At 32.3% G+C, this 23,718-nt stretch overlaps 2 protein-coding genes across 5 annotated transcripts in view; one reads left to right on the plus strand and one right to left on the minus strand.

The window, feature by feature from the left end:
* The window catches only part of Ubr3 (Ubr3 ubiquitin ligase), a 186,993-nt gene that overhangs the window by 111,266 nt on the left and 52,009 nt on the right, over positions 1-23,718 (plus strand). The gene's annotated exons all lie outside the window — the stretch shown is intronic.
* orion (chemokine-like protein orion) overlaps positions 1-23,718 on the minus strand; it is a 51,820-nt gene that overhangs the window by 12,566 nt on the left and 15,536 nt on the right. For 2 of the 4 annotated variants that reach the window (XM_085944485.1, XM_085944484.1), the window contains exons 1-3: positions 12,469-13,222; positions 6,914-7,055; positions 5,757-5,894 (exon numbers count right to left, since the gene is read on the minus strand). In XM_085944485.1, coding sequence (XP_085800611.1) covers positions 5,757-5,894; positions 6,914-7,055; positions 12,469-12,999 — 811 coding nt within the window. In that variant the 5' untranslated portion in view covers positions 13,000-13,222. Of the gene's footprint in view, positions 1-5,756; positions 5,895-6,913; positions 7,056-12,468; positions 13,223-23,718 lie in introns of those variants that run through there. The other 2 variants (XM_085944483.1, XM_085944482.1) reach the window with 1 other exon arrangement.

Here is a 23,718-nt window from a genome sequence, read left to right on the forward strand (position 1 = left end):
TCGTTTGAAGTTGTTATTATAATATTAGATTCATATTACCGGCGAAGTATACCATGTCACATCAATCTGACAGCTGCTGTATGTTTATGATGTGTCACCGTCACCATTCTAATTTAAGTTGTGAAGCAAATACCTATTGTGTATCTACTGTTGATGAAGTTATACGCCAGGTAAGTGCATATGCTCCTGGTTTAAAACATCATTCTGGTTTTCTGGTCATTATGACATTATTTTAATGCAACACTTGACGTATATTATTTACGGTCACATTCATAACTGATATTATATTTTTAGACCGTGAAAAACAATATATGTATTTGTCAGGTCCACGACATTATAAGCCGACATGTTAGCCACTCAGTCATTGTGGGTTTCAAAAACCTGAATCAATCCAAACCTTCATCAAACTGTTCAAGCAAAGTAATTCCATTCCTTTCGTTCACAAATTATGTTATCAAATTTGTGATAATATTTACCTAGGTACCTATTCAATTCATTATTATTATCACCATCATCCTCGATCAATCTACTGTTAGATGAAGTTCTCTCCAACCTAATTCTATTTATCTGGTAATATAGTAATTACGGTGAGTACGTAGATATGTATATATTAATGTATAACGATGGTATTTGAATTTAAATTGTAATGGATTTAATATATAACATATTTTGTGATAGGTACGTTGTCTTGACTTTCAAATTATTAAGTTATTTAAAATAATAATATTATGCACTATTCTGCTCACGTTTTTCAATTATGGTTGATAGTACCGATCAGTGTTACATTTTTCAAACTGTTTGAAATTGGACCCACTAAAGTATTGAGGTCAATTATTCTCTTTCCCCAATTATGAAATGTGGTGATAAAACTAACTATTTTCACTCTCCAGTGGGTCTATTCTATGCTTATCGACCGCTAAAGTGATAAAGTGAAAAATATTATCAAACTTAGGGTAGGTTTGTATCAAAATATTAGCACTTATTGTAACAATTACACGAAGCCGGTTTTTATTGTTGCAATAAGTGCTATATTTTAACAGCACATATCTTGCTGCTGTTAAAATATCGCACTTATTGCAACAATAAAAACCGGCTTCGTGTAATTGTTACAATAAGTGCTAATATTTTGATACAAACCTACCCTAAGTTTGATACTATTTATCAATTTAGTGTTCGATAAGTATAGAATAGACCCACAGGTTAGGTTTGGTTTGGTCTAAAAAGAAAGTTGTAAAATCTCATGTCCACCTCTGCGGCACATTTACTACAGATTTTTTTATGTTTACGATAAATGGATGTTAGCCACTCGGTTAACCTATTATGTCCATACTGGTACAGTTCGGTTATGAGGAATACAGCGAAAAACACATTTTGAAAATAGCTGAGATACTGGATTATTTGTTAGGTTAACCTAACCAAACCTAACATATCGGCTATTTTCAAAATGTGTTTTCCGCTGAATACCTCATAACAGAACTGTACCGCAGAATCTTATTAATTGCATTTTTCGACATTTATCCGACTGTCATTTATTTTATCAGCTTCACAATAATTCACAATAACAAACATAGACTAAAATATTTTTATTCGAACTTTTATATTCAAAGACAACGTAAACATAATTATTTTTAGGGAGGTAAATTATTAAAAATGACATTTACTATAGGTAATTATTACACAACGTATATAATATTATTTCATTTTATATTGTAAATATTTTATTACATAATATAAGTAAAATGCATGCGTGCGTATAAGCAAATAAAATAGTGAATTATGATAATTTCATACCCTAATCACACTATGAGTCGTCTACGTCGTATTATCCATTATTTCCATTCGCGTGGTTATATAGAAGAATTAATATGTATCACTATGCTTATTCGCATTCCACTACTGGATGAAGGTTTTATCAATAATCCTATTGGTCATATGAACTGCTATATCTATTAAAATTGGTGATATTAAAATTTACCTACCCATTTATATCGTCATTATTATCATGAACCAGGATCAATCCACTGCTCGATGAAGGCCTCTCAAAACTAATTCCATTCCTGTTTCATATATACATTGCTGCATTTATCAAATATTTCAATATAATATATTCATTTCATCGTTATCATCATTAGACCAGGTCAATCCACTGCTGGATGAAGGCTTCTCTAAGCCGATTCTACTCTTTTTGGTCCTATGAATAATCGCTATATAATATACATAATCTACCTATTTATAATGCCATTATCATAATCAGTTTATATCAATACACTGCTGGACGAATTCTTTTCCAACCTAATAATTACTTCCTCTCAGATCTATATGTTTCTTCTTTTATCAACATTTGTTTCGATATGAACGTCCCGCAGCGTGAAACATATTATCGCTAAAATTTTAATTCAAATTTTAATTTTTTTAAATATTATTCTATGGCTGCAAGCATTTTTTTAGACAATGAAACAAAACAACTTAATAGTTTAAATTTATTTTTTATATGGCTAACCTTCTTCTATTACATTATATTCAATCGCAATCAAATTGTCAGGTATTATGCTAGGTCTAGCAGCCTGGGATGGTATCAGATGACATCCTGAAGGCCAAAATCCATAATAGACTATACATATGACGCTAAATTTATATCGACAGTAACGACTTGCAAATTGTAAAAGTAACAAATCAGCGACATGCCAAACGGCGCCGTCTCTGCATACTTCACAATTTTATTAAAATCCAATATCATTTCATTAGGACGCCAAGCTGTCTGCAAGACCTAGCGAGACAGACTGGCGAGAGCCAGCTGGCTCAGCTAGTAATAATTAATAGTAAAAAAATATTCGTTTATCTATAAACTATCTAAAATTTATGAAATTATTTAATTTTAGATATTTTATAGATAGAACAATATTTTTTTTTATCAATTATGGTTTAGAATAGGCAGGGCTTTATGAATTAAAAAAAAACTTACCAACAACATACGTACCTATTGTTAATTCAACGAAAATTAAATGAGTAGGACTGAAAAGGTGTGCACTATTTTTGTCGGATAGCCCATAGCATATCTAAATTATTATAGTTTGGTTTAAGCCGAGTTTAATTGATTTTTAAAAACCGACACAATTTGCAAAATGTATTCTTAGTTAATGAAAACAAATAAGTATGACTGACAAAGTTCAGTGTGCACTATTTATGTCGAATCTTAACGGCCTACCTTCACTCCTCACCACTGGCACCTTTACCGAATTGACTTTGCCTGATTGGACCGCACTAAATTAGAATTTAACGAAAACACACACGGTTTATTATCAATAATTTTATAACAGCATTTTATAACAACATTACGAATTGATATTACTAAAGTGTCAATTTTTGAAGGCATATGCTTTTACCATAATCAGCCTTGCATTGTAATAGTTTCGTTAAAAACCGGTTTTTTTCTTGGTGACTGGCTGGCGTTGTGTATTAATAACCGTAGAAGAGTGTTGATGTTTATTGCTGATCACTGATCAGTGATCAGTGATCAATATGCTTTTATCGGACTTAAGAGACTACATTGCGTTACATGTTTATTATCAGCTGTCAAACAGTAGCATAAGAAACAAAAGAAAGTAGGTAAAATTTGAAAAAAGAATCAGAGCAGTGTAGCCAACATTATTAATATTGTCATAGACACTATGAGTATTTTTCACCAACAAGACTTATATTATTAACCGGTGTTATTTTTTACGTAATAGGTACCTACATAGAAAATCGTGGTTATTTTATAAAATTATTTAATTCTCAATTATTATTAGTCATTCGCCATTACACGAGAGACCAAAGGTTATCTTTGCAGTTTTGCGTAAACAAAAACAATGATTTGCGAGCTTCTTCGGTACCTACTATATAGATAGCTGTCAGTGATGTGATGAGAAAATAATATGATCTCTTTTGCCAAATAACGTGACGTTATTATTAACAAATTAATATAACATCGAATTAAATTCTAGCAATGAGTAATTAAAAAATGCGTACTTGCCTACAATGGTGTCGTAATTTATCTCATTTTTATCCACAATGTGTGCTTACGTACATAGTGATGTGAAACGAGAATATTCTCTTATATTATTATGTGAATATTCTCCAAACGACTATTCTTCGAGAAATTTCATTTTCATAGTTTAAACTCCTAAATGGATTTCCTTTCAACTTATAAAAGAAAAGTTTTTTTGTATTTTGTTGATTCTTCCTGCCTTTTACCTATCTTTTTTTGTGACTGTTCCTTACCGTAACATAGGTCACTATTTAAAAATAATTTAGAGCAGAAGAAATAAATTTATCAAAAACGGTTAAATATATTTAGTAAATACGTAAAAAACTACATCCTGACTTTATGTTACTAAAACCTTTTTTAAATTGTGTTTTTTTATTATTATTATTAATATTAATTTGTTTCCGAATTCTATCTTAGAAATCTAAATGTAACTATTTTTCACTGAAATTGAAGTTTAATTGTAACAAAATGGTATAAAAACCCTTAGTTATTTCGAAAAGAAAATTCTCGATAATTTTCAGTTGACCGGATTAACACTTTAAGCCGACTAGTCGTTTTATTAATAATCGTATATCAAAAAGAAAGAATACAACATACCAAAATGCCTGGTTTATCATATTCAAATTATTGAATTTTAGTTATTTAGTAGTACAATTTAAATTTTATATAGTGTAACACCGTAACATATTAAACGTCTTTACGATACAAGAAAATGAAGCGAAGTTTTGAAAATGGAATGGTTATAATTATTGTAAACGACCTTTTGTTATTGTTGAAACATTTTCACAGTAAGTATCTACATACAACCATTGCTTACAAAGATAACCATCGGGTTATGCATTCATAACTCAAGATACTAAATAAGTAAACCAATCCTACATTTGAGAGTTCTGGGTCGATTGCATACATAATAATATTTACTGAACTATAAAAGGCAAATATCTCAGTTTAAAACGGTGTTTGACCTCACCCAAATAGTACTACTACTTCATTAGTAACCAAATGCTATCTATGTATGTAAGTCTTCAAAAACGTTTGCCATATTATCTACTATAATATAATTTCTCGTGTTTATCTTCTTTTCTATGTCCGTTCATGAGTCATGATCCTCCCATTAGTGACCCTCGTAATCAAATGCGTAAGGTACTGGCTTCCTCATGGGTTCCGGGTTCGATACATACCTATATATAATTTTCTCATCCCTAGAGTGTTTTTACCGTAATTGGCAGTGTCGGGTTGCTATGAAGCGCTTTGTTCAGAGTCTTGGAAAATATACGTATCGTAAACTTCGAGTACATGTTAGAACTTGCGAGTGCCAGCTGCCCGGTCGACATGACGTCATATGACATCATTGTGACGTACTACCGGAGTGATAATAGCATTCGAGAAAATAACGCTACTCAGACAGCGGCGCTATTCATTGTCACCATACACATATAGGTGTTTCATCGTAATAATATCTACGGTGGGCACTGCGCGCTGGGCGGCATGCCTCGAGCGTGTATTGGCTGACGTCACAATTACGTCATGTCGTCTGGTGCCACACGAGTCGATAGTTAGGAAATCGCGGTGCAGTTTATCATTAAAGCTTTCGCAAGGGGGAATTTTGCTATATTTAAAAAAAAACTACTTGAGATGAATAGAATGCATTAGGCAGGTATGTCGGTGTGTATCTCAACAACGCGACATTACCAAAAACGGTATCGATGGCACGACGTACACAACTAACCTTCCGTATGATTGCTGGGATCGCATCGCCACATTTCGCGGCTCGCCTGGGCCATCGCTCCCTTGACTGCCGCAAGGGTGACGGCTGATCGCTCCTCGAATTTCTGCCTCATATTGGCCGCTTCCGACGTGAAGTTTCCTGGAGACCAAGTAAAATAATTAGGACATTTACTCCGTATGTAAAATATAAGCCCACGTAAATACTGGTCTCGGCTTGCTCAGAAAGCCGAAAGTGCAATCAATATACATAATACATCTTTATTATTTGGTTTAAACTAAATTTCTATCTCTAGAATGCATGTTGTTATTATTTTTATAACGTTGTTTGAATGTTTTAGCATCACCTTTTGTGTCCTAACAAAATCTCATTGGACTACTTGCGAAAATTGCGCGCGCGCACCGTCCCGACTGTCTGTGTGTGTCTTATCCCTTGGGAACACATCTATGTTTATGGGATTTCGTAAATGGTTTTGTTGACTATTGATAAAATTATGCTATTCTGTTTTATGTAAGCATAGTTTGAGGCTCCGAAGTTAAACGGAAATTTAACCTTGTCATATTTATTGTGGTTACGTGTATGTTGTACGTAGCACAGTTCGGCGTATCACAATTCACCGCGAGCTGTTTTACCGTAAAGAAATGGCCGCATGGAATTGCAGACAATAATGTTCAAATTTTATTAGATTCAATAATAACATTAATTTGATAGGTTCGACATGATACTTACGAGCACGTACCATTTCCGATACTTCAACACACGATGAAATACGGCCAACTGCATACGTACAAATTACCGGATAGATTCATTGTATACATAGTGATGAAGAGCTCATGGCCCTTGGCTACATACACGCCTATACAAGCTAGGCGACCGTATGCTTATTATAATTTATAATATATCAAACGTTGAGTGTTAAAATCAAATGAAGAATAAAAAAAATCTGACAGCTAAATATTGCTGTATTTTTAACATTCAACGACATGAAAATTTTTCGCAAGGGGCCATCCATACCTAATTGAAAAATTTATGTTAAAACATTTGATGATTCTTCTTCCTTCGTCGATATCATTTCTACTCAATTTCTATAGTGTTTTTAACAAATGGCGTTACTCATATAGTGATTATCACAAGACAATGTTAGTTCTTTTCTCTCTTACCATGTCCATACAACTTCAAAAGCATCCACGAAAACTGCATGGTGGTGTAGCCTTTGATTTCCGTCAACGCAATGGTGTTGTACATGTTGAAGAGCAGCTGATGGGGAGACTGCTTCAGCTCGCACAGGTGGTTGTTGGACTCCTGTTTCATACAGAAAAGACACTTTAAAAATAATGGAAAAATTCAGAACGTATTTTCCAAATAGAAGGCGCAATGTATGACGTAATATTACAACACCCTTCATGTGGAAAAGGTTTCCGAAAACAGTATGCGAACCTGGCCTAGTCTAGCTACCACGTTGTTTTGCTGTAAAGGCTTTTATTTAGATTGGTATTGCCCCATCTGACTTGTTAATCAATAGAGCGCCTGCATAATTCTCTGTGATGTCCTACCCTTATTTTCCGCTGTTTTTTTTTTTATATTTCAGGTCCCCCCATATACGTTAAAAAATATTGATTTCAGTAGGTATTGCGTTCTAACTGAGTGTTTTATTTTTAGAAAATTTTATTGGTGTTGTGATGTCCACTTCTTCAGTAATCATCGCATTGTATGTGATTCCTCCCTCGTAGGGTGGGCGATCCCTCACAAACGTCTATAGTCTATTCTAGTATACATATATACATTATCTTCACGTTGTACCTATAGTGTATTTATGGTAAAATTATATAGACACACGTTTGTATTTAATAATTACCAATTTTGTCTAGATATGACATTTTGTGATAAGCATGATAATAATTTAATAAATAATATAAACATTATGTAGGTAGGTATCCAACTTTTGTATGTATTTATAACATAGCCTGTAATCGACGTTGATTAGTGATTTGATTACACATTAATTGATTTAATAATATATAAAATTGTACGTATTATAATAAATTATAATATATTAAGTAAATATAATACTTCCTTGTTGAGGTACTTACTTAATTACCAATTTACTGATTAACGTTGTAAATCATTAAGTATTTTCTGTTTGTCGAAAATGCATTTCAGTTGTATTATACGAGGGTGGGTCAATAATTCCTTAGAAAAAAGCATTAAAACAGTTTTTATTTTTGTATTTTTTTTTTATTTCTCAACATAATCTCCTTGGAGCTCAATACACTTGGTTAGACGTTTCTCAATTTTTTTTAAACCGTCAGAAAAATAAGTTTTCGGAAGGTCCTCAAAATAAGCATTTGTCCGATCGATGACTTCTTCATTTGAAAAAAAACCTTGTCCACTTAGCCATTTTTTTAAGTTTGGGAAAAGGAAAAAGTCACTGGGGGCTACATCTGGCGAATACGGTGGGTGGTCGACCAATTCGAACTTCAATTCTTCAATTTTAGCCATTGATCGTAAACATGTGTGAACACGGGCATTGTTCTGATGAAAGAGGATTTTTTTCCTGATTAAATGAGGCCATTTTTCTTCAATTTCGTTTTTTAGCTGGTCCAATAAAGATGCATAATAATCCCCTGTTATTGTTTTTCCTTTTTCCAAATAGTCAACGAAAATAATTTCACGTGCATCCCAAAATACAGTAGCCATAACCTTACCAGCTGATTTTACGGTTTTCGCCTTCTTTGGACATGGTTTGTCTTCGCAATCCACTGCTTTGACTGTTCTTTCGTCTCGGGAGTATAGTGGTGTATCCATGTTTCATCTACAGTCACAAAGCGACGAAAAAATTCATCCGGATTGCGTTGCATGAGCGACAACAGGGCTTTAGAGGCCACCACCCTATTGCGTTTATTGTCGACTGTGAGCAAACGCGGCACCCATCTTGCAGAAATATTTTTCATGCCCAATTTGTCATGTAAAATAGAAATGACGCTACCTTTTGAGATCCCTGTAACCTCAATTATCTCACTCAACTTTAATCTTCGGTCACTTAACACCATATCGTGGATTTTATTGATCATATCTGGTGTAGTCACCTCTACAGGACGTCCTGAGCGTGGTTCATCCTTTGTTGATGTACGACCACGTTTAAATTCATTTAACCAGTTATAAATAGTTGCAAGTGAAGGAGCAGATATGCCGTGAACTAAATCCAACTCATTTTTTATTTCCTTTGCTGTTAACCCTTTTATATTAAAATGTTTAATAACAGCTCTAAACTCAATTTTCTCCATTTTCCATTTTTCCATTTTCCACAAGCAATTTTTTTTTTAAATGTACGAAAAACACACAACAACCCGACCAATCTGATTGAAACTTCGCAGCATACTGAATCGGTAGTGCCGCTGCATGAAAACAAACCGCTTACAGTACTAGTCGCGCCACTTGTCGGCTTTTCTAAGGACTTATTGACCCACCCTCGTATTATAATATATTCTACTTTTAAAATGTGTTTGTTATTATTGCTATTAATATAATAATATGTCAAGGACAATGTATTACTTAATCATTCAAGCTGGCTTATATATTGACTTTATAATACCTAATAGATTACCGAACATCGCTTGTTATCTAAATTCATTCATTGTTAATTAATACACTGACATAGATAAATTTAAATATTATTTGTAAAAATATTGTTTATCTTTTTGAATTTCTTTCATCTTCAGATTTAATAATGATTTAATTAATCTATTATTTACAGTACGTACCTAATGTATTCATAACACAAATAATAATTAATTTCAATTAATAAAAATAGATCTCTACTTATCTACGATATTATAACAAGAGAAAATAAGATTTGTTCTACTAAATAATCTGAAACTTTCTCTAATCGGTTCCTCGTATATCTACGGTTTCCTAATAGAAATGTAAAAAAAGATGTTGATCTACTTTTTGATATAGTGGTACATTGCATTATGATTAGTGCATGGTGCTGAGCCCCAGTATATATTTGTACTTTACGTTAAATAAAATGGAATTCGCGGTTACTATATCTAAAGAGAGTTATGTTTTGAATGACAACTACCGGTTCGAAGGTTCAAAATGAACTATTATGAAGAATTTAAATTTACATAACATAATCATAATAATATTATGGTCTTCCGAAAGAGTTCACTACAGTTTACTTTACATAGGTATTAGGATTAACAGAAAAAATACGTTTCTGTACAAATGTATGTGCCTCAGTTTCTAAGCTTATAAATTCAAACATCAAATTATGTAAATAATACCGGTTTTTGTTGACTTAGTATGATTCCATTTTATAATCAATTTCAAATACCTATATTATTTTTAGTCGGGGCCGAACCATTTCGATTATAAGATAATCGTCAAGATTCCAGATCTTCGTTTGTATAGTTGCCTTGCAGCTAAGAACTAAATTGGTGGAATTTTATACTTATTATACTATGATTAAATGGAATTCACACAAGTTATTGATATCTGTTTCGAAAACCTTGAAAATAATATGTAGCTACGAAATAAAAAAACACAGTTTGTGAAAATTAATATTATACCATTGTAGGTACCTAAATCAGGTTTACACTACCTAAATCTATTGTTTACCTGATACCATTAAAAGTCACAAACTGTTTGTGGTACTTACATATTAATGCATAGATACAATCTTGTTTTTATCTATCCTATTCATAGTCCTCCAAATAATACAATGAAATATTTCACTGATATGATACGTATTTTACCTTGATATAACACTCAAGTTATCCAAGCGTAGCGAAGGATTCTATTTTAACAATTGCGTTTTTATTTAAAATTTGATATTTAATTATCATTCGCTAACGACGTTAATGTGGTCATAATTTCTAATATGTGTAAGGAAAATGCTCTGATAACATTGTAGATTTTTCTAGTTTCCGTAGTTGATACCTTTATTCGAACAAACAAACAATAATAATTATCAATAACTAACAATGTCATTATATTATCAAAGTAATATTATTATCGCTCGCTTGGTCTATTTATTGTATTATTCGTCACAAATATTATTGACAGTTGTAAAATATAAAAATCAATTTTCAATTTCAATTTCAATTGACAATGCCAGTTTTTCCAACAGCTACATATTACAAGTCTTGGAAAATGAATGATAATATTATGGTGAATATTGAAGTCCAAAAATGGTTGTTTCGAGATAGATAAGTAAGTAGGTACTTATACAATTTTGTGAGTCATTGGATAAACCAAACCATCGATGGAATGATAATATTTGACGATTGTCTTCATTACCACGACAGTTTTTTTAAACTAGATTTGCGTGCTATTAATGTTACAGACAATACATAACGAAACAAATAATATCGACATTGAGTTTTTTCTTTATCAGATTGACCAAAGATCACAGAAATATTATCGAATACAATATTATTGTATCAGTTTTATAATATTATCAATCCACTCTTTTAAAATATGTAATACCTAAATGTTTTTTTATTATTATCATGAGATGTTTTTGTTTTCATCTGAATAGGTAGGTACGATCGTTATTAATTTATTATGTATCTACTTCGTATTACAAGTTTTACATAATTATAAGGCATACCCATTGGTATATTCAATGCAGGGTGGTTTTAAACATCTTAGCCAGTTGTTGGCAATAGTCAATGAGACTTTAATGTGGTTATTAATTATATATGAATTACTTCATCAGATATGACAAAAAACTTAAATTAAGTTGTAATTTGTAAGGATCTCGGAAGTGAAAAAGTGCTTATTAAATTATTATGCTTATTACCGTATCTAATGTGCAGTTGCAACTAAATTGTTAAACTGCGAACGTGTGCCACGTCTCCTATGTTTATTTTACAATAAAGTAAGCAAATTGCTTTCTTGAGAAGTGAATTGCTAACAAAGGATAATCGCATTGTTAGTATATAGTTCCATCACGTAGGAATTTCAAAATATACACTTATCTGACTGCCTTACCTTTGTTTATTTTTTATCGCTTTTTACTCAACGCGAGTTCGTAGGTAAAATCTATTGTAATTGTATTCTTATCTTATACATTTCAATCATATTATGGTAATAAAATGACATTCAAAGTAAATTGTATTGTGGATATGAATTGAGATGGTTACCTATTTGAGTTTCTATATTATTATATTTTACGTCCCAAATTTATAGCATTAAATAAAACATTATTTGGTAAATGTGCCGCAGATGCCCGCATGAGTTTTTATAACTTTCTTTTTAGACCAAACCCAACTTAATATAATCCAAGTGTGTGATAATGATGCATCGAAATGTATGAAAATTACAAATTTAAAATTAACAATTAATTACTGGATCGAAAAGCATCTGCGCTCACAGAAAAAAAGGTATTTAATTCCTTTTAATTTTAATATTTAATAATTTAATAAAGTAATATTATAATCGTTTACATGGAATAAACTGTTTTCGTAAAGAAATATATACATAAAAAAGCTCATGCGGGCGGCCAACTCTGCGGCATAATTACCCATTTTTTCTAACCCACTTACATTGACGATAATAACAATTTTAAAGTTTGTAACCGAGGAAGAATAATTTCACTTTTTGTTGCGTTACGTGTTCAAATAAACCGGTACCTAAACAGATTAAAGAAGAGAGATTATTGTGAAATGACCAGCGTTTTTGCAAAGTCGAATACCTGTTACGTGTTTACCTGCACTGCTTGATTATAGAGGTTCGAATGTATGATCAGATTATGCATTCTCTCCGTAGCCTTCGGTATAGAGCTGGTAGGATCCTGCAGAATAGTCTCTGCCAAATCCAACCACAGTCTCTGATTAGAAGGCACATTCGAGGTGGCCTGGTGGTTAATAAACCTCCTGAAGGCCTCGTACAACTTGTCAATTGTCAGCCTCTCGCTGGCCAATTTAGCCCAAACCCAAGAATCGACGACCACCTCGGATTCTCTCAGTTTCGCGTACGGAAAGTCGTTTTCCAACTCTTCGCAGAATTTGTTAAACTCTTTAGCTATTTCTATATCAGGCCCTAGCTGAGATGTGTCGGTCACTTCTTTCCATCTAGGGTCGAGAACTTTTCCCCAAAGTTCGTCCTCTAGAGATAACGCATCATATCTTAGCTGGTCGATCTCGCATAGACCTTCCTCCGGGAAATCGTTGTGTTTTTTCGATTCTACTGTCAGCAACACTGCCGCTATCAGCATGCAAAGTTCAAATAACTTCGCCATTTTTAAACGGGGTATCGCACTGTGGGTGTATGAATTATTTCTACTTTTCACAACATAAATCTGTTTACGCTCGTTCGTTCACTGGTATATTTTTGTCACTGCACTTGAGGGCACCCTCTACTCGTTGGCGATCGATGAACCAATTAGATTAGGACTTGTAGCGCACACACATCCGCGGGAACAGGACACAACTTCCGACTGTCACGAGAGTCAGATGGACAGTGTGGAATTGGTAAATAAATTACTATTCCGTGACGAGTGCCGGAAACGACCGACTTCTACCGATCGTGACGTAACAATATTCTAGCTATTGCTCTTGTTCTGACTGTCGGAATTATTGTGACGTTAATCATTATTGAGGGCCGGTCAGGTGTTGTTTTTTTGTTCTTTACGACGCGTAGGATTTTTTTTTGAAAGACAGGTAGACTGTATCTGTATAATGTGTTCCAGACAGTTCGAAAGTCTCTTTTCAACTGAGTTGAACTGAACTGAGCGACAATAAAGCGGTGGAGGGACAGACAACTTTACTCTGTACGTCGGCCGCCAATTTACCGCTCAAAAGATAGGGAGACCATGCAATATTTATTTTTTAAATATCTATGTACAAAATTTGCATGACATACATCGGTAGATAATTAAAAGTTTTAAGATAAAACTACCTTAGTCGCGGTACCGCAAAAAGGCTTAAAAGAAATATATATATATGAGAACAAAATTCATTACAATATAGCGTTAAGTATTAAGGCAGGAAGATGTTTATTCGATTTGTATTCAGATTAATTTTCCTGTCAGATCAGTGAATTGTTTGTGTGTATGTATAGCAAAGTGTGTAGTTCGATGTGTTTTCGAAAACAGATAATTACCCCGACTAGTCTGCATATTGAATGTAAAAATAACATTTATGTACCTATGCGATTTTGTTTTAATCGAAGAATTTATAAATATATATATATATAATATATGTGTGTTGACCGCACTAATCAATTAATATATTTAAATACACACTAACAATTTAATTGTTTATTATAATAATATTATCTACAAATCTGTCACGTGACTATATTAATTATATGTGATCAAATATACAATGCCAACATTGAACACCTGCCGTTTTATCATTATTGATTGGGTATTCAATGAAGATGAAGATTCGGAAAGTTCATCGTTCAATTGGGTCTAAACTTCTAGGTCATCTTGATGCAATCATAACTGACACAGTTAGGCAACTGTTACACGTGGTTGCCGTACGAGGCGCACTGCATACACTGTGCTTGTTGCGTCAAACACCTGCGATATTCTCTGAGTCCGCAACTAGTCGCCGTCACTGCTATGCATGAGCATCGTGGTAAAAACGTGGGTAGCGAAGTTATCAACATAATACATTATTAGTATTATACATACACAATGCCGTTCTTAACTCATTTAGTGCTAACACCGCGACTGGCGCGTTTGGAGTAGTTGGCCATTAGATATAATTAGCGTGTTATTTAAATGTAGTAATTAAAAGGTCAGCAGTGATGGAAAAGATATCCATTGAATTGGTTTTAAAACAAGGTTATTTTGGTTAATTCTACTTCATTTATTTTAATGGAGTTCTACCCCGTAAATGCTACTTCATTTAAAATAAATATCAATTAGGCCCATAATGCTCCTTCAATGTGTTCATAAAAATACTGAAAATGAACAAAATTCAAATTCAGGTATTGTAAATATGGCTATCCTATGACTTTTCTGTTATCTACCACAGCCTACACAACCTTCAACAGGCACCCTTCACCATTGGTTAAAATAAAATTGTATACACGGAGGTCACGTAATGTAATTTAATGTTAGTGCCTAATTAAATCCTTATAACTTTTTATACACAGCAGTTGTGTGTTTGAAATCTGTTTCACGTACCTATAAATAGGGCATCTCCGGAGAATTGTACGCATGCATTTCGCCGTATAACAGTATCAGAAACAGATGACCGTATCGCATTGAGATTAAATGTATGTCTAAAAAAACGTAATAAATACCACCGGAATACAAGAGAAAAACAGACGAAAATAAGTGAATGAGTGCATTATAAATTCAATCTTCTTGTATGTATATAAATTATAATTCTGAATGGTTCAAAAATAGGTTAGCGAGTAAAAAAGGCGCTCGTAAATTAATACTACACCAACAAGGCGTCATTTTTTTATCTAGATGCTATACAGCCATCTGTTTGCAGGACAACAGTTCACGTCAAACTCCATACACACTAATTTATTCATCAGCCCCATAATTATGTATCGTTAGCCAATCGCACGATCATCATTGAGTATGATAGCATAAAACATTTCCTTCCTGTGATGATTTTCTTTCTGTTTCCTGGAAACAGACTAAAGGCTTGACAGGTGTTGTAACTATAACAATATGCACAATTCACGCGGATAATAAGAAAGAAACTAAGTTCCACTAATTTAACACACTATCGTGGTTACACTATGTCTCATGAATGTTGTTCGGTATTATTATGGCAGTGTTGCCAGCTCCTCGGGGGAACGTTCGCAATTTCTGCCGAGTAGGTAGATCGATGATTATCGCGCAGCTGTTTCAAAAATAACACCAGGCGGCCATATTTGTTGTTTTGTTTTCACCCCCTTATTAATGAAAAAATATCTTATATATAAAGCGGACAGACATTATTAATTGTTTTTTTTTTTGTAATTTAGCATTCCTTTCTTTCTGAGAGTATTCGAAATTCGAATTATAGACAGAATTAGTTTGAGGGTTATAATGAACCTTATATTAATTGCACTTAACATTAGATAGGTACTTATTCATTCTGTGAAATATTTAATTAAGAATTATTTATACGTATTCAAATGGGGGAATAAACACTTAGGAACGGTACGGAACCTACCTGCACTGTATGTATTATGTAAAAATAATGACAGTTAATTACAGTTCTGTCATAGATTAGCTGCAGGTCATTTTGATTCGTGAATAGATAATGAACGGACTATGCTGCAGGGGTAACAAAGACGTAGCAAGCGTAAAAAATGATATTGGAAAAATTTCTACATCAAATACCTACCTAAAACGAAGGTTCATAATTCTTCAATTTTTATACTTACAAATTTATGTCTTTTAATTCGCTTTTATTCGCAATTCGACTTTTAAGAAAATGCTTCTACAATGTCTCACTTTCAGATTTTTATTTATTTGTATTTTAACAGCTGTCTACAATTAGTCCAATTGCTTTTATTAAAATTATACGTACAAAATAATATGTCGATATTAATAATTAGTCATTTTAATCGGTCACCTGTAATTTGTCTTCATCGATCGGTACTCTGACAAAGATTTAATAAATAGATTTTTTAGCATTTAGCATTTTTTGAGATTTAAAAAAAATATTTGAAATCATGTTCCCTCACATTAAATTAGAGAATTGTACATTAGTTCGAAATATGTACTATTTTATGATCTTACTTCGGGGACGTACGTAGAAAGGTCCACTGTAGTCAGGCCGTGACCAAGGATCGAAATGACCGGAGCGCACCGGAGCACCGTTCCGGTTCGTGAAATTGGTAAAATTATCGCTCCGTCTCGTGGAAAAAATATTTTGACCGTCTGAGCTAGATAGGCCATATAATAGAAAAATATAACACACTTAGTTTTATAAAATACACATAAAATTTGGTAACTATGTAAACATCTTCTGAAAATTGTTGAGCGCTCCGGTTCGTAAAATTTTCCATTTAGAGCGCTGGCCGTGACACGAAACTGTAAACTTCGATGCTAGTGTTAGTTATTGTTCATGCTTCGAATGCAATATGGTAAATAGGTAAACTATTGGAAGATTTTTTTTTGCATATTCAAATGAAAGGTTATAATTTGAACGAAATATGCAATCGAAAATCTTCATTGATTGCGATGATGTTACCGTATTGCATTCGAAGATAATCACTACTATCCTAATTAGCAATTCAGTGCCACGGCATGAATATAGTCGGCCTTGGTACGTAGATACCTACCTTTTAGCAATTCAGAATGAATATAAATTGCACGACTTTTAATAAAGGAAATTGTATTAAAATGTAGTGCCCAACTTAACCTAATGTAATTATCGAATATTTATTTCGAATTAATGCTGAATTATCTAATTTAATCTAAAGGGATCATCAGTATTTTTAAATATCTGTCATAAGTAGGTAGGTACCTGAAATAATTGCTACATATGTTTGTTTAATTGGTATCTACAAATTACCGCTTGGCGAAATGCTAAATTGAATTCCTCACGTTAAAAGTCTGTCTACTGGTATTGACCAAAGTGCCATCGTCTCAGTGTTTTTTTTTAAATTACCGGACACGGTAAAAAAAATACATGCCTATATTTAAATATTTTATTTTACTGCCAACTTTGTGATCCGTTGATACAATATTACGGCCGCAGTACAGGTAGTCCGCGGAGTCTAAAATGTTGGCTAGCTCTGATATTAATGTTTATGTTATTAATAATTATTGTTTTCAGAACTCCAAAATATGTAATAATGACTTCTTGAAAATTAAAGTTAATTTGGAATTTTATGTTCGGTAATATTCTGAATAATAAAAATATGATAGTAGGTACATTATAGTCTTATTACAACTTTAAATGTCTTTATTCGCGGAAATATTCGAATTGTCAGTAATACCGAGGAGTTTCATATCTTACATTTTTTTTAATTTAAAAAAATCACATTCATTGGTTTCTCAGAGCAATTTTCTCGCGCGTGTTCGTAGAATATTTTTTTTTAATGTTGATCCGCGAATTTTATCGTTGAACTACTTCTTTCGATGTATCCGATCCAGGTGTTAGTCTACTATTCTGCCACTTGCTCCGTGACCTGGATGATTTGGCTGTCGAGCATCCTTCTCAAAAGGTTGGCCCTACTCCTCTCGGTATTATAAAGAACGCATTCCCTATGTAAGTGGAAAACCCATGCCATTCATGAATTGGTACAATTTATTTTAATATTCTCGAACGGTATGTCGAAAAAAAAGACGGCACGAACAACACAAACGGACACTCGTGATAATTATAAATTATGACCGTATTTGATAACCACTTGTGAATGTGACAGGTCGCAATAACTCGCATCTGAGCACACGTACTTATAGCTGTAGACTATGTGTTCATTGCTAGATTGAAAGTGCGGAGTGTCTGTGTATGGGGTATGTACCCGTAAAAGTGCGGGAGTCCACGGGACTAGATTTTGTTAACCCTACCGTCGCCTTAAAATATCAATAATAAACCATTAGGTATCGATATTTTTTTGAAATTAACCCTTACTATTTTCTTTTGTGCGTGCCTGCAAATGTGTATATTATAAAGTTGATTACTATGCCGAAACAATCATCCAGTGCTGCTGATTATAAGAATAAATATTGGAATATTTAATTGTAGAAAACCATATAGTCTGTTAGCAAACTTTAGCTATACCTACAATCATATAATATTAGTTTATCTCTATTCTTATCTTGTTATTAATATTTTATCGTTAGATTTTATCAGATTACTGCACCTTAATAGATTTTTTAAATAAATTCAGCCGTTTTTAAATAATACTGACATCAGATTATTTCTTTAAGGTCCCTTTAGAGTCTTTCGACGATCAGTTCAGTTGTCCGTTCAGTCTCAGTTGACAGTGCAGTTGGGTTACGGCGATGTAGGTATATTTACGTATATTTATCCAATTAAAATTAATGTTATTTTTATAATAACTTTCTAAACGTATTGGTTGGTAGGTATAATGCAGTAGGTACATGTATTTGAAGAAATAATAATTTATGAATCGAAATTAGAAAGTAGTGGGTAATACGACAACACACACCTTAGATTAATTTCGCTAAATAGGTACCTAAATTAATTGGGGAGGTACATACTTTATCGGTTATAAAAAACCGATACTTCCATATTTCGTATTCTGTACATCGTAGGAATCTTCTTTTTTGTTGGCAGTGTGGTGATCACTATTTTTCCATAAGCATAAATCTCAATAAACTCCGTCTTTTACACGTCAATTTAACTGGCAACTCTAAAAACTGATAACTAATGGAAAACCCACCCGTCACATTTCCGTTTCAGTTTTTTCATTTAGCTTGACTGAAACGGAGACTGAACGGACAACAGCTAAAGCACCATTAATGATAAATAGGAAGAACTTATCAACATTTTTTTTAAGTACCTGAAAGCTGATACGCCGATTACCGAAAGACAAACCGGATTATTCCTGGTTGATATGGGAAATTAATTGTATAAAAATGTCGCCAAATTGACATTGGGAAATTGGATTGGAAAAAACTTAGATTTATATTTTTGATTTGATGTTTACGTATTATTATTTAAAGAAAATTAACATTCATAACGGTTTTTATATTATACTTCTCCTTCTAATTTACACGTCGAATGAAGCGTTAAATACGTTGTTAATATTAAAAGATATAGTAAATACTTTGGACGCGGAAGACGCACACGGTGCGTAATGACCAGGCGGCCGATCGATGTAATTATCGTGCATTTTAAAGGGGGCAATTAAAATCTCATTATCTATTCAGCAGCGAAAGCGTTATTAAGTCTAGTATTTTCGTTTGTAAAATTATAGACATTTACGAATTTTCGTTTTACCATAGTGCGGCGTTGGTTGTTTTCATACCTGGTGGGGTGGGATTTCTTATTAAAATATAATTTTATATGTTCTACTTGTTACTTTTATACTTGTATCATCAAAAATAATAACGCCGGTTGAGAATGTCGGGGACGAAACTGGTCGTGAAGAATATTAAATTATGTGGAATAGGTACCACATAATACATACTGTGTTTAATTTTAATTGATACACTGACTCTTTTAACACAATAATTAGAATGATTTATAAATGTCGCGTTGTTATTTCAATATATAAGTATTTTACAAATCGATGTTTTAAATTGTAAAAGTTGTAAATCATTCTATAGGTACTGTCACTGTGGGCGAATCTCAGGAGTGCCTATTGGTTTCATTTGCTACAATGCATGTTTCAATGATGGCAAGAAAAACCGATGCAACTGAGAATCGCTTTTGCCATACCAATATGGTGACATTATATAATGATTTACCCACAATATACCTATCTACCGCCACTTTCATACCATGATACAAAGAGATAAACACATTTTATAAAAATTATGATGAATTACCACCAAGTAACCATTTGTTTATTTACTATCCTTGTGTTTTACTGAGAATCGACTAACGTGAATGATTAATCTTTTATCACGTCTTTATGATCAATGAATGAAAAACGCATGTTGTAGTTTTTCATAATCATAACCATTGCTGTGGCGGTGCGGTTATTGTGATGTAATAAATATTAAGGGCCCACATCCCGTGTAAATGTTGAAAATGAAAAAAATGTTTATTATGTAAGTTACGTTTGAATAATCTACACATTTTTTAGGGAAGTTGTATACATTAATATGACACCCGTTTATCAACTTAAAAATTAACATCTCAGAATATATTTTATTAATACCGTAAAACGCAGTCGTTTATTACATGTACATGACAGTATATTATAGTAATTATATTCGGTAAATTTTCCATTGACATTTCAATTTAATGAGAAATTGTAACATTCTACGTTCTGTTTTTGTCATGAAGTGTTGTATATTTATGATGGTTTAATATTTTATTATCTCAATGCCCATTCTAGGGATTGCAATACCGAATGAAAATCTCAATATCGGTATTTTATATTGAAAATCGGTATTAACAGCGGTAGTCATAAAAAAATTAAATCATAGAACTTTTCCGCCGAAAAACCTAGACATTCTTTTGACTGTTGCCAACTATCGTCCAAAACTAAAGTTGAAAGCATTCCCATAATAAATTAATATTATTATGTAGTGAATTTGTGATTATTGTATTTATGTTGGATTATTCAGTATTTTTAATTACAGCTTTTTGCAATCTGCTTTCTTGATACCGAAAATACTGTTTTAACCGGTATTGTCAAACACCGGGATTCCGGTTTTTTAAATACCGGTATTGCAATTCCTAGCCCATTCGTTATACATTGAATTGTTTTATTCATGAAATACAATTGCATCTTATTAATATTTTTTAACTGTCTTACACTCTTACATTTCATAAATTGGTCTGACATTGGTTTATTTTGATTTTTAGTTTCAAGTTTCAAGTTTTTTCGACGATTTGGAGTGCTGTATCGTTACTCAATTAATATGTGTTTCGTTTTGTTTCATTTAATACTCTGTTAATACATTAACTTTACTGTTCTTAGAATTTAATAATAAACAAAACCCAAATCCATGTTTGCACTTAAAATTTTTTAATTTAAAATCCATTGCCAATATGCATTTTGCATGTCTTTAATAATGCTCAATAATCATTGATAACAATTTTCATTATTACACATAATAAATATTTTATTGAAGTGATAAAAACAAATGTTTTTTTACCTACCTAGTACTGATAATCAAAATCGGTAATCTGAAAAACCTAAATTCGGGAAATTACCGTAACAAATTGAGGATATCTGATAATTGTAATTTTAAGATAACAATAATAAATAGATATAATTTCAAAGTAGACTGCTTGGTGTTATTGTATACATGTTTTCCATATAGTTATACGTACATATAATATATTATCATAGAGATAATAATATTTGATCCAGTGCGTTGTGCGATTATTCTCAAAGATAATAATTGATAATACTATTAGATTGCAGGTTACATTTTGCTATACTCTCTATTTATCAAAAAAAAAAAAAAACACTTGACATGAATTGATTTAAATTTTATAATATTACTATTCCTTATTACTTATTCTATTAAATTTTTAAACAATTATTTATTAGAAGGTTTCAAAATCAAATTGACCACATTATAAATACATATGTCATGTACGGTAATTTTTGAGTTTTCAAATATTACTTCTACACACTTTTATTTGAAAACAATTTAGAGATGGACATATTAAAAACATTTTTTTAAGTTGTTGATATCTATAATAAAAGTACCTATCTAATGTGGTATGGCGAATTGCATATTATGCACTATTTGCATGTAACCACTATTCATACGTAAGGATTGCAATACCGGTATTCAATTATTTTTCGATACCGAAATTCCGGCATTCTCTGTATTAAGGGCGGACATGCTCAGCGTTAAAAAAAATCGGTTAGGCACATATTCAAACACGCGCGTTAACATCATTTTACTCCCTACTTCAATTATAATTGTCAATTTATGGCTACGGCCGTATATTGTAGCTTAACTACTGGGGAATGCCAAAAGAAATGGCGTATTTCAAATAAACACTACCTTATTCTTAGGTCAATAATTATTATAAAGCAATCATTATTCGTAGGATGTTTATCACACTTGAATGGTCAAAGACATAGCTTATAATTAGTATCTTTAGAATTATCTTGAAATGTGTTAATCTTGCTCATTTTTTGAATAATAAAATGCCTAATTCTTGTCAAATTTGGGATCACGGATATTATCAATATAATTTTTTATTGTAAATATTTCACTATAATAATGTCGACATAAATTATACTAATAGTTTTATAAATGCGTTTAACGCTTTCGCTGCTGAATAGATAATGAGATTTTAATTGCCCCATTTAAAATGCACGTTAATTACATCGATCGGCCGCCTGGTCATTACGCACCGTGTGCGTCTTCCGCGTCCAAAGTATTAAAAAGTAATAAATGTAAAAAATCTTAACACCACTGCACATGCATGTACTGAAATATGACTATATTCTAAAACATTAGAGCGAGAAGTTTAAAAGAATACTATGTTATGTAATAAAAATACTTTATGCAGTCATCAAATGTTTAAAATAAATATAAAGGATAATAAGGCTTCAAAATTATATAAATAGATTATCTACAACGTTTAAGGAATGTCCAGGATCACGCTTTGAAAATACAATAAAAGCTCCATTTTGACCTACGCTAAGCATGTCCCCCCTTAAGAAAGCATACACGTTTGTTTTTCGAAAATAAATTGTTATTTTTTCATCATTACTTATTATATTATTGTACTTAGGTATATTAAATTTATATTGTAAGTTTTATGCTGTCAAAACATAAATATACTGACTGAAACCAACAAAATTTAAATAAAATTTAAAACAAAATCCCTCAAATACTTACAGAATTGTCGAACATGTAGAATTTTAGTGAGATTTTCCTGTACCCGGACTTATAGTAGGTATTTGTAAAAATTAGCTGTTCTAAAATATTGTGATCTAGTCACCAGTGTTTTATATAGATTTTAATAGTTATATTTATTGATAGGTACCTACTTCTTTTTTTCTATGCTTAATATGTTTTGACGAATACCGGTATTTAATAAGAAATACCGAAATACAGATATTGATATATGCATTCGGTATTGCAATCCCAATGCATACGCCCCTTTGACTCACTGAGGAGGGTGAAATAATCATGTACTTATCATTTTATTACCATGAATGAATTATTTTTTTTAAACGATGTTATTTTATTAGGCTTACTTAAACTTCTTATCTGAATGCAGTGATGTTGCGGTTATTAAATGTGGAATTATCATCCTCACTGTATTAGTTTATCTGTTTATCAGTAAAGTTGTCGAACTGAACACCATTTATATTATGAAAGGTTGCCGCGATAATGTTGTACACAAAATGACGCACAACCACTTCCGGC

Source organism: Rhyacophila brunnea, unplaced genomic scaffold, assembly GCF_057557595.1.
Source record: "Rhyacophila brunnea isolate RB1 unplaced genomic scaffold, BYU_Rbru_1.0 scaffold_17, whole genome shotgun sequence".
NCBI lineage: Eukaryota > Metazoa > Arthropoda > Insecta > Trichoptera > Rhyacophilidae > Rhyacophila > Rhyacophila brunnea.